This window comes from Eurytemora carolleeae, unplaced genomic scaffold (genome assembly GCF_000591075.1).
Source record: "Eurytemora carolleeae unplaced genomic scaffold, Eaff_2.0 scaffold369, whole genome shotgun sequence".
In the NCBI taxonomy this organism is placed as follows: domain Eukaryota; kingdom Metazoa; phylum Arthropoda; class Copepoda; order Calanoida; family Temoridae; genus Eurytemora; species Eurytemora carolleeae.
The window spans coordinates 23,805-36,105 of record NW_019396298.1 but is presented as its reverse complement, the minus strand read 5'-3'; the positions used below and the strand labels follow the sequence as shown (position 1 = coordinate 36,105).

At 35.1% G+C, this 12,301-nt stretch overlaps 1 protein-coding gene across 3 annotated transcripts; it reads left to right on the top strand.

The window, feature by feature from the left end:
- Positions 1–370: 370 nt before the first annotated feature.
- On the top strand, positions 371–12,238 carry LOC111700442 (DEAD-box ATP-dependent RNA helicase 30). Of its 3 annotated transcripts, XM_023471344.1 has the most exons (13): positions 371–555; positions 2,414–2,479; positions 3,781–4,112; positions 4,155–4,311; positions 4,739–4,991; positions 5,341–5,401; positions 6,382–6,544; positions 8,054–8,166; positions 8,524–8,605; positions 10,337–10,416; positions 11,131–11,200; positions 11,551–11,646; positions 12,056–12,238. In XM_023471344.1, the coding sequence occupies exons 1-13, from the start codon at positions 400–402 to the stop codon at positions 12,221–12,223; spliced, it is 1,797 nt and encodes a 598-aa protein (XP_023327112.1). In that variant the 5' UTR covers positions 371–399; the 3' UTR covers positions 12,224–12,238. The 3 variants fall into 3 exon arrangements, with proteins under 3 accessions (XP_023327112.1, XP_023327113.1, XP_023327111.1); XM_023471345.1 differs by having other exon boundaries at positions 371–501; positions 3,781–4,311; XM_023471343.1 differs by having other exon boundaries at positions 3,781–4,311.
- The last annotated feature ends 63 nt before the right edge of the window (positions 12,239–12,301 follow it).

Below are 12,301 nucleotides of genomic sequence, written 5' to 3'. Positions count from 1 at the left end.
GCAGAAAATTATTCTAACATAGTTTAAGAATTAAAAACGGTTGAAAGTTTGAATTTGTACAAAATCCAAATAATACGGGACGCGGGGTTAGAGATTGGGAGGAGTCCTAGTTCGAATAATGCAGCTTTTTAAAAGTGAATCAATGATTGAATTCGGAAGAATTGAATACGCGGGCCGCGGCATTTCAAACGTTCAGCGCTTAAAATATTATTGAGCATGTACTATTATGCAAAAGTTAAGATTACGAACAGTTTTCGAACCCAAATAGAACAAAGAATAAGCATTTAAAGCTGCGGAATGAAGTTTTTAGTTACGTCAAGTAATTTGTTTTGTAAACATAAAAATATGAGATTTTTTGTCTCGAAAACTTCACAAGCAAAGTATTTCAGATGTAACAGTATGTCAGGTTATCCACCTCATCCGTTCTTAGGGTACCCTCAGGGGTCTACTGGAGTACCTGCTCCTGGTTATGCCCAGGCCCCTACCTCGGGGTATCATCAGGTAGCTTCTGGGGGACTCGTTGGACCACCTGGGAATGCTCAATATTACTCGCAGGTGTTAAGTTTAAACATGTATCATGAAGGTTTAAAGGCTACGTTCAGGCCCGTAGCCTAAAATTTTTATTATCGTTTGTTTTTAGACAATGCTGGGTTTTTTTTACAGTGGTATATGTTTGATTTTATTACATTGTCAATGTACACTATAAAGTCTAACCTTCTAACAAGTGTATTTGAGCTTTTAAGGGTTAAATTTTAGTGTATGAAACTTTTCAGTTTACATATACAATATACATAAAAAAGATGAATGGTACTTTAGCTTAAGGAAAGAATTTATCATTTAAAGTACACCTATATACACCCTGACACACCCCCACACACTTTAAATGAGTAACACACAAATATATTAAATTTGGTTTGGGAAGGGAATCAATTCTTACTCGGGCTATTTAATTGACAACTAGATTATAGAAAATTATGAGAAACAATTTATTTATATGGGATTGGGGGTGGGGTGTGCACATTCGTCAGATGAAAGGGAGTGAACCTGTCCCCCTGCACACTCCCCCTTGGCTACTGGCCTGGCTGCGTTTGGTCTTAAAAATTGAGATTTAAGGCTGAAATTTGCTTGCAGCCTCCATTGTATTCATCTATAAAGATTACGAAAAAAATTATCTCTATGTTGACAAGCAAAATCACAGTATTTGTAAGTTAACACAGCAGAGTACAAAAGTAAATTAAATAATCTATTTACATATTGTCCAGAATTAGTTACCCGACATATTCGCCATTGGCACGAAGTCGGTTTTAAATAAATCCTGGGACAATAATTATTCTAGAATAAACCTTATTTGATCATTGTCCAACATTTTTCTTAATTTTTTAATACTTTTACAAATAATATAGGTTATTTCCTAGAGAACGATATTTGGACCCCCTGCCCCCCCCCCCTCCTATCAATTTTGTACATTGATCTTACAGAAAGCGTCTTAATTTCAACTAACCATGACAATTTTGGGAACAGTTCTTTTGCATTCCATAATCTTAAGTCATGGCAATGTCTTTTAATCACCCTAAATTCATAATTCGTGAACATTCTAAGTCCAGAGTGAGTTACCCAACATATTCGCCATTGGCGCATAAAGTGGGTTTAAATAAATCCTTGGACATTAATTATTCTAGAATAAACTATAATTGATCATTGTCCAGGGGGGGGGTTAGTAAAAACCTAAAAAGACACATTTGCTTAATCTTTGTTAGTATTGTATTAATAATTTGAAGTATGAATTATTACCATAAAAAGGTTTAAGTAAAATATATTACTGAAGTGATATTGTATTAGAAACGAGGTGGAAGAGGTAGGACTGAAAGAGATGGAGGGGGCAGAGGAGGAGGAGGAGAAGGTGGTAGCTGGGGTGGAGGTGGAGGAGGCAGTAACTGGGGTCGTGGAGGAGAAGGAGGACCCCCTTCAGGTTCACGTTGGACACCTTCTCCTTCCTTTAGAGCTGCACCTTCACCTAGTGGAGCTGATCTCCAGGATTTCGGAGACATGGGAGCAGCAGCCAGGAGCTACTCTGGAGCAAGCAAAAGTAAAGGTAGTTTAGCTGTTGGATTTACATGAGACCTCAGAATATTTATTTTTTATAATTGACAACCATGTCATTTTTAATTCAGACTCCAACAGTCATTTTCCCCATGATTTTTGTTTCCTTCAAAGCCGCAACAAATTAAATATATAATTGTTATTTTTATATTTATTATTTTTTATATCTATATCATAAAACAAGACATTCATATACATGTTCCCTATAGCCGGCCAAACGGTAGTCAAATACCAAAGACGACTTCCAAGTCGTCTTGCTATTGTCATGTTTCGTGGGACACCCTGTATATAATAAATATATTTGATTATACAGGTTGGTTTACCTGGAGCTCAGTCTGGATTTACGCCTGGTTTTCTTCCCTCCGCTTCTTACACTCAGGTTTTATGTAAATTCATAGGATTAAAGGGACTGTACACGTAATTTTAAGTAATTTATTTTTACAGAGTGTCATGTCTGATTCACAACTGTGTCCGTCAAACATTTATCTGAGCAATTACATGTAAAATATTGTTGGAATTACAAATTTAAGAACCATCGGTACTCGGACATCCCATTTTATAACGTTCCTTTACAGGAATTTATATTTTCTACAAGGATAAATTGGGGGGAGGGGCGGGGCAGTAATTGATCAGCGCAGTTATCAACACTCTTATTATTACTATTTCAGTGTTCAGTATTTATTTTCAAGATTAATCCCCCTCCCTCCTTTATAAAACCCTGAGTTCAATCCCTGTCTAAACTTTGAGTTTAATTCTCGTTTAAAATTTCAATTTAATCCTCGTCTAAACCTTGAGTTTAATTCCCGTCGAAACCTTAAGTTTAATTCCCATCTAAACCTTGAGTTTAATCCTTGTCTAAACCTTGAGTTCAATCCCCGTCTAAAGCTTGAGCTGGAACGCCGCCTGAAGCTGGAGTTTTATACACCTGTCTAGACCTTGAGTTTAATTCCCGGCTAAACCTTGAGTTCCATCTTTGTTTAAACCTTAAGTTTAATTCCCGTTCAAACCTTGAGTTTAATTCCCGTTCAAACCTTGAGTTTAATTCCCGTCTAAACCTTGAGTTTAATTCCCGTCTAACCTTTAGTTTAATTCCCGTCTAAACCTTGATGTTAATACCCGTCTAAACCTTGATTTTAATTCCCATCTAAACTTTGAGTTTAATTCTCGTCTAAACCTTGAGTTTAATTCCTGTCTAAACCTTGAGTTTAATTCCCGTCTAAACCTTTAGTATAATTCCCGTCTAAACCTTGAGTTTAATCCTTGTCTAAACCTTGAAATTAATCCCCGTCTGAAGCTTGAGTTTAATCCTTTTCTAAACCTCGAGTTTAATCCTTGTCTAAACTTTGAGGTTAATCCTTGTTTAATCCTTGTCTAAACCTAGAGTTTAATTCTTGTTTAAACCTTGAGTTTAATCCCCGTCTGAAGCTAGAGTTTGAACGCCGTCTGAAGCTCGAGTTTAATCCTTGTCTTAACCTGAATCTAATACCCGCCTAAACCTTGAGTTTAATGCTTGTCTAAACCTTGAGTTTAATGCTTGTCTAAAATTGTTTCTGTTTTTGAATAAACAGGCACTAACCAGTCTACAGTGCTAAACGTGCTCTCCTCTGAGGGGTTAGACGGGTTGGAAAACTCCTGGTTAGTGCTAGATTGATCTTGTTTAGTAAATTAATAACTGTTTAGGGTGGGCATCCTGGCCAAGTGAGTGTTCATCATTTTTCCCAGCCTCCCCCTCCTCCACCCCCCACACACTCCTCCTTCTACTCCCAACCCTCCCCCTCCTCGTCCTACACTCATCCTTTCCTGCTCCAACAGACGCAGGGACTTAGCCTAGCCTCCCCCACACACTCCTCATCTGAGCTCCCCTCCCCTCTTGGTGGAGCTCCTCATCCTTCTCTTCCCTTCAGTCAACCCTCTCCGACACCTGTACGTTGGTCGTCTTCTGAATCTTCAAACCCAGTCATGTCCAGAATGTTTATACCTGGACAACCGTCCGTTGGAGCAGAAGTCCATGGGCAGTATTCTGATAACCGTAGTCAACACTCTGAGGACCGTAGGCAGTATTCTGATAACCGTACTCAACATGCTGGTGACCGTGGGCAGTATTCTGATAACCGTAGTCAACATGCCGGGGACCGCGGCCAATATTCTGGTGACCGCAGCCAGTCCGCCAACAAGAACGAATTCAAGGTTCCAAATGAACCATTTGACAAGGTATAAAATATTAGCTGGGTTGTTTATTTAATAGTGGAAATCGGTTTTTTTCAGTTAAAATAATTGTATTTCATGGTTTCTTAGTTCTCTTCAAAATAACTTGCACATATCTGCTTCAGTAACATTGGAGGAAATTGATAGAATCAAACACTTTACAAGATAGTAAAACGATGATATCTTCCACATATAATGTCAGATGAAAGGTTCAAAGGGTACCTTTGTTAATCGAACTTGTACTCTCGTGTATTGTAAGGCCACTTAATAATTGCCTCATAAAGATTTTTTTTTTCTGGGGGGGGGGGTTAGTAAAAACCTAAAAAGACACATTTGCTTAATCTTTGTTAGTATTGTATTAATAATTTGAAGTATGAATTATTACCATAAAAAGGTTTAAGTAAAATATATTACTGAAGTGATATTGTATTAGAAACGAGGTGGAAGAGGTAGGACTGAAAGAGATGGAGGGGGCAGAGGAGGAGGAGGAGAAGGTGGTAGCTGGGGTGGAGGTGGAGGAGGCAGTAACTGGGGTCGTGGAGGAGAAGGAGGACCCCCTTCAGGTTCACGTTGGACACCTTCTCCTTCCTTTAGAGCTGCACCTTCACCTAGTGGAGCTGATCTCCAGGATTTCGGAGACATGGGAGCAGCAGCCAGGAGCTACTCTGGAGCAAGCAAAAGTAAAGGTAGTTTAGCTGTTGGATTTACATGAGACCTCAGAATATTTATTTTTTATAATTGACAACCATGTCATTTTTAATTCAGACTCCAACAGTCATTTTCCCCATGATTTTTGTTTCCTTCAAAGCCGCAACAAATTAAATATATAATTGTTATTTTTATATTTATTATTTTTTATATCTATATCATAAAACAAGACATTCATATACATGTTCCCTATAGCCGGCCAAACGGTTGGACCGATTGGGCTGAAATTTTTTGTGGACACACTTAAGGGTGTTACAGGCTAAAAAATTCGATTTTTTCCACGGGCAGCGCCAGGCCCTTCAGCTTGTAGTATTTAACATGTTTCAGGTGAATCGGGATTTTCGAGAGTTGAAGATATGCCAAGACATAAAGATACAAACCAGTACAGGTAGATTTATAATTAATCTAGGATATAAACCAGTACAGGTAGATTTATAATTAATCTAGGATATAAACCAGTACAGGTAGATTTATAATTAATCTAGGATATAAACCACAGTACAGGTAGATCTAGAATTATTCTAGGATACAAACCACAGTACAGGTAGATTTATAATTAATCTAGGATACAAACCAGTACAGGTAGATTTATAATTAATCTAGGATATAAACCAGTACAGGTAGATTTATAGATAATCTAGGATATAAACCACAGCACAGGTAGATTTATAATTAATCTAGGATACACACCAGTACAGATAGATTTATAATTAATCTAGGATATAAACCAGTACAGGTAGATTTAGAATTGATCTAGGATACAAACCAGTACAGGTAGATTTATAATTAATCTAGGATACACACCAGTACAGATAGATTTATAATTAATCTAGGATATAAACCAGTACAGGTAGATTTAGAATTGATCTAGGATACACACCAGTACAGATAGATTTATAATTAATCTAGGATACAAACCAGTACAGATAGATTTTTAATTAATCTAGGATACACACCAGTACAGATAGATTTATAATTAATCTAGGATATAAACCAGTACAGGTAGATTTAGAATTGATCTAGGATACAAACCAGTACAGGTAGATCTAGAATTAATCTAGGCACATTATCTTTTCCTTCATGGCTGTAGAAATCCGCGAGTTAATTACGTAAATCTATATTTATATATTTATTTTCATTTAAAAATCATTTATTTTCATTCAAAACCCATTTATTTTCATTAAAAAATCATTTATTTTCATTCAAAAATCATTTAATTTCATTCAATAATCATTTATTTTCACTAATTCAGCGAGAAAAAAAAAAACATATATAACTTTTGTAGATAACAAATATTTTCTAAGGGGGGTGATTTGTTAAGGAAAATATACACCCCTTATTAAGTCGTTGACTGTCCCTTTGATTCAGGTTAGAACACGGACTCACAGTATTTGATAGATCCGCATCTCAGAGTGAAGGATTGTCCCTGGTCCCGGACCCGTTCCAGAGGTTCCAGGATTTCCCGGGGATTACACCCCAGCAGCTGAACTGTTTCCTCGCCGCAGGGTTCACTACACCAACTCCAATACAGGTATAGACGAAATTATTTTCCCACATTTCTCCCCCCCCCCCAGCCCAGCCCAGCTTTCCCCCGCATTTTTTTTATTTTGAGTTCAAAAATATACATTTTCTTAAATAAGATATTCTTAAATGTACATTTCCTCAAATAAGAAATTCGTTAATTCTCAAATGAGAAATGTTCAAATGCACATGATCTCATTTGAAATCTTCTTAATTTATGTTTCCTCAAACGAGCACTTTTTAAATGAGAAATTCTCACATGTACATTCTGATATGTACATCCCAATGCACACATTCAGTGTATGCATAGTTGGGCTAGGTTTTGTTAAACGGACTGTAAGCGTAATTTTAAGTGACCTTTCATGCAAATATGACAATGACAGATTTACAACGGTACCCTTGAACTCTTTGTCTTTTAAGGATAATTAGATATCAATATTTTTGTTACTTTAAACTGTTTATTTTCATTTGCGGTTTCTCTGCGAAAGTCCTTGTTTAAGAGAAGCAACAGGAAACTCACAAATATGAATAATATTCGAGTCAGAAAAACGACTCTTCAGTTTTTATCTGATAAAGGTTTCAAGGAGTGCTTAGGATCCATTTAAATTTGATGCGGATCCGGATCCGGATCCTGGATCCACATTGAAAAAAATGGATCCGGATCCAGGTCATTTCTTTAAGATTTACTGAATTTTTTTAACAAAAAATAATTTTCAGATTTTTGTTTTATTTTTTTCGCTTATGTTTATCCTAAAAATTGAGGAACCATTCAGAAATGAGGAAATTTTTATAATCTTCTTTTTTTCAAAAGTTCAGATTTGGGTTTTAGGAGAAAAAAATTTTGTTTTGTAGTTTTTGGTTGATATTTTGCCCTGGATCCGGATCCGGATCCAGGAAGCCATAATCTTGCGGATCCAACGGATCCGGATCCGATCAGGATCCTAAGTACTGGTTTCAAGGGTTCCCGTGTTAATCGGGCACTACCATCGTTGCCTGGAGTGCAGTTGAAATTCCGCTTCTAAACCATTAAAGTCATGTTTGCAAACTACATTATTTTATATTTTTGATTAAACGATTTCTTTTTTCTTTTTTTAACGATGCTTTTAAATGATAATCTGTGAAGTTGAACCATTTCATAGTAGATTATTCAAGGCATACATTTTTTGAAACTTTATTTTTTTAACCCCCCCCCCCTATCCCCTCTTAAAAATCTTTACTTTATTCCCGTATGTATTTTATGGAAGTTCCCCAGAGTATTTAAAATATATAAGATAAAGCTGACATTATTAAACTTTTACTGAAAACATATAATTTTTTTAACACAAAATTAGAAGATTAAATGAATTATTTAACACAAAATTAGAAGATTAAATAAATTATTTAACACAAAATTAGAAGATTAAATGACCCACTTGGGCGTTTACAATGAGTTACAAGTTAACAAAGCAACGAAACAGTGAGACAAACAATGAAATCTTTGATTTGAGGTTATTATATTGTTTTTTTTTTCTCGTTTCAGGCCCAATCCTGGCCTATAGCCATGAAGGACCGTGACTTAATTTCAATTGCCAAAACAGGTTCCGGCAAAACATTGGCTTTTCTGCTTCCTGCTTTCAAGAAAATGGATGCCAGGTAATCTTTATATATGCTTTGCTTGTCTGTCTGTCCGTTTGTATTCAAAAAACGTCAGAACGACTGAACTGATCGGGCCCAAAATTGTTGTGACCTAAGGTATGATTTATGGATGATTAAAGTGAAAAAATAGAAGATGGGTGCGAAGCGTCATAAAATCTTAGTTATTGTATATTTGTCGTAAAATTATATGTTATTGTCTCCAAATTTTTATTTATTTTCTTGGAAATTTTTCTCTTTTTTCAAAAATTTCAATTCAACACTAAAAACTTTACACTTTTTTATTTGACACTTTGTTTAATATTATATATTTATATATATATATATATAGTTATATGACATGATGTTTGATACTAGATCTAGTGGAGGGCGGGAGAGAAATAAACAAATAAACTGTTTAGTCCTGGCTCCTACTAGAGAACTAGCAACACAGATTCAGGTATTCATATTTCACAGGGGTTAATATAGTCCTGGCTCCTACTAGAGAACTAGCAACACAGATTCAGGTATTCATATTTCACAGGGGTTAATATAGTCCTGGCTCCTACTAGAGAACTAGCAACACAGATTCAGGTATTCATATTTCACAGGGTTAATATAGCCCTGGCTCCTACTAGAGAACTAGCGACACAGATTCAGGTATTCATATTTCACAGGGGTTAATACTTGACAATGTTGTACTAAGCATCATATCCGCAGATCTGAAAAAAAAAACTGTCGGAAAACAAGTCAAAATTAGCAAATTAGTTTTGGTAAAAGAAATTAGCAAAACTGTAATAAATGGTGATGAATTGGATGCAGATACAGACTTGTACAAGACAGATACAAGGTCTGGAACTAGATACAGACTTGTACAGGACAGATACAAGATCTGGAACTAGATACAGACTTGTACAATACATATACAAGATCTGGAACTAGATACAGACTTATACAAGATCTGGAACTAGATACAGACTTGTACGAGACAGATACAAGATCTGGAACTAGATACAGACTTGTACAAGACAGATACAAGATCTGGAACTAGATACAGACTTGTACAAGACAGATACAAGATCTGGAACTAGATACAGACTTGTACAGGACAGATACAAGATCTGGAACTAGATACAGACTTGTACAGGACAGATACAAGGAGTGGAACTGGAGCAAATGGATCTTTTGCAGTAATATTTGGCTACAATGAATCCCAGATATATGAATACATAGACCGTCATAAGTTTTTTGATAATGATAATTCTAAAGAAACTTCTTTTTATTTTTACTCCAAGGTATATTAATAGCCCTGAAATATGAATGCAATTGATATTTTAATATTAAACTCATTCCTCCGCAGCATTTGATCTTAAATATGTAATAAGACATTAAAAAAACTTTTACATTTTAATATTAAACAAAATAAGGGGAAATAGACAACTTTTGCTATAGCTATGAAATATACTGGATTTTTTTAAGCGTATTTTTTGTAAGCTTTAAAGGGAGAATGAGCGTAATTTTAAGTGACTCTCCATGCAAAGAGCCTTAAATGATCAAGTTTGAATTGTATATCAATTTTTATATTTTTAAAAACTGATAATTTTCCATTGTGCTTTCTTTTCAAAAGTGACTTGTGCAATTCTACTGCAGGAAAACAAAAGGGAATTATCATAATTGAACACTTTTGATCCTAGAAAAAAAACGGAAAATATTTTATTGATCTGATAAAGATTTTAAGGGTAACCAGTGCTTAGGATCCGGATCCGTTGGATTCGCAAGATCTTGGCTTCCTGGATCCGGATCCGCAAAAATATGCGGATCCACGGATCCGGATCCAAGGGAATCAACCAAAAACTGAAAAAAACTTTTTACTCCTGAAACCCAAATCTGAACTTTTGAAAAAAAGAGATTATAAAAATTTCCTCATTTCTGAATGGTTCATCAAGTTTTTGGATAAAAATGACCGAAAAAAATAAACAAAAAATTTGAAAATAAATTTTGAAAATAAATTTTTGTTAAAAAATTCAGTAAATCTTAAAGAAATGACCTGGATCCGGATCCATTTTTTTCAGAGCTGATCCAGGATCCGGATCCGCATCAAAATTAAATGGATCCTAAGCACTAAGGGTAACATTGTGAATCGGGCATTGTCATTTTTGTTCCCTTGAAATTACGCTTACATTTCCTTCAGGAGGAGGCGGTTAAGTTTGAAGGAGCAGGATACAAGAGCGCGTGCGCGTATGGTGGAGCACCCAAGAAAGACCAACTCAGGTGGAACCTTTTAATTTTCCTGAAATAAGCTGTTGTGTCTTAAACCAACTGGCTCCATGGAGGTCATACTTAAGTTGAGGTCAAACTGGAGGCCAGGTAGCTGTGCTTATTGAAGCACTTGATTTATTTGGTTGCTAATACAATACATTCATGGCCTTGAAAAGATGAAATATTAAATTAAAATCTTAAATTCTGGCAAACCTGAAGTTTGAGGTGGCATGCAAAATTTAAGTTTTTTGGGGGCAAAACGCAGCCTGCTCAAAATGATAATTATGATAATAATGATATTAATGATAATTATAATCTTAATGATTATAATGATAATAATGATAATAATGATAATAATGATAATACTAATAATAACGATAATAATGATAATAATGATAATTATGATAATAATGATAATAATGATAATAATGATAATAATGATAATAATAATAATGATGATAATGATGATAATAATGATAGTAATGAAAGTAATGATAATAATGATAAACATGATAATGATAATAATGAAATAATAATAATAATAATAATAATAATAATAATAATAATAATAATAATAATAATAATAATAATAATAATAATAATAATAATAATAATAATAATAATGATAATGATAATAATGATAATAATGATAATAATGTTGATAATGATAATAATGATAATAATGATAATAATGATAATGATAAACATGATAATAATTATGTTTAGATGTATACAAGGAGCCAATATCCTAGTGGCTACTCCAGGCCGTCTCCTAGACTTTCTAGAGGGAGGACAGGTAATATACCTTCACGGTGGATCATGTATAAATGAAGCTGTTCATTGATGCAGCTTTTCAGTGTTGTAGATTTTTATTGATGGAGCTTTTCATTGACGGAGCATTTCATTGTTGGAGCTTTACATTGATGGGGCTTTTCATTAATGGAGCTTAATTGATGGGGCTTTTCATTGAAGGAGCTTTTCATTATCTGATGAATTGATCTGGATATTTGATTTAGTGATGAAGGCTTGATGGATATTTTATTGATTGATTTAATAAGACTGATAGATGGATATTTGATTTGATTTGTGAGTGAGTAGAGTGAGTGGAGTAAGTCGAGTGATTGATTGATTGATTGATTTTATTAGGTTGACCTGAGTGGTGTATTCTACCTGGTAATGGATGAGGCTGACCGTATGCTGGATATGGGGTTCGAACCTCAGATTAGAGATATATTAAAGAAGGTAATAAATACAGGGGTTGAAGAGGATCTATTTTCTCCTCAAATCCCAACTAGAAATCCTGGAAGGAGAAGGAGAAAATACGGGAAATCCATTAGTTCTCCAACCTGCATCAGGTCAAAATGTCCTCCTGCGTAGTAGTTTATTACCTGCAAATATATTGATAAAAACTAATAAACCTCTAAAGGGTATACATTTTTATAATACCACCGGGGTTAGGGGTGTCTCTCATTATCGAAGATGTGGGGGGAGGGAGGGGTTGAAAAATTAAACATCTCTCAATTGTTATCGATTTTTGAGCTGCTTTTTCACTTTTTGTGATACTTACTTATTTTCCCCTAATTTCCAATTAGAAATGTTCTCCTCCATCGCGTAGATATAAAGTACACAACTATTTTTCTTTCTTTTCAAGGTACCAAAACGCAGACAAACCTTGATGTTTTCGGCCACATGGCCGGAGGATGTTAGACGATTGGCTCAGGGAAACCAGTTGAATAAAATCATGCTTTATTGTCCCGCCTGGATTTTAACTGTAAGCGTAATTTCAAGTGACCTTCCATGCAAAGTTGGCATTATCTGATGTATAACGCTACCCTTAAAACCGTACGAGATCAATCGTGTAGGGGAGAGCACATTTTGTGCCCCCCCCCCTGCCTTA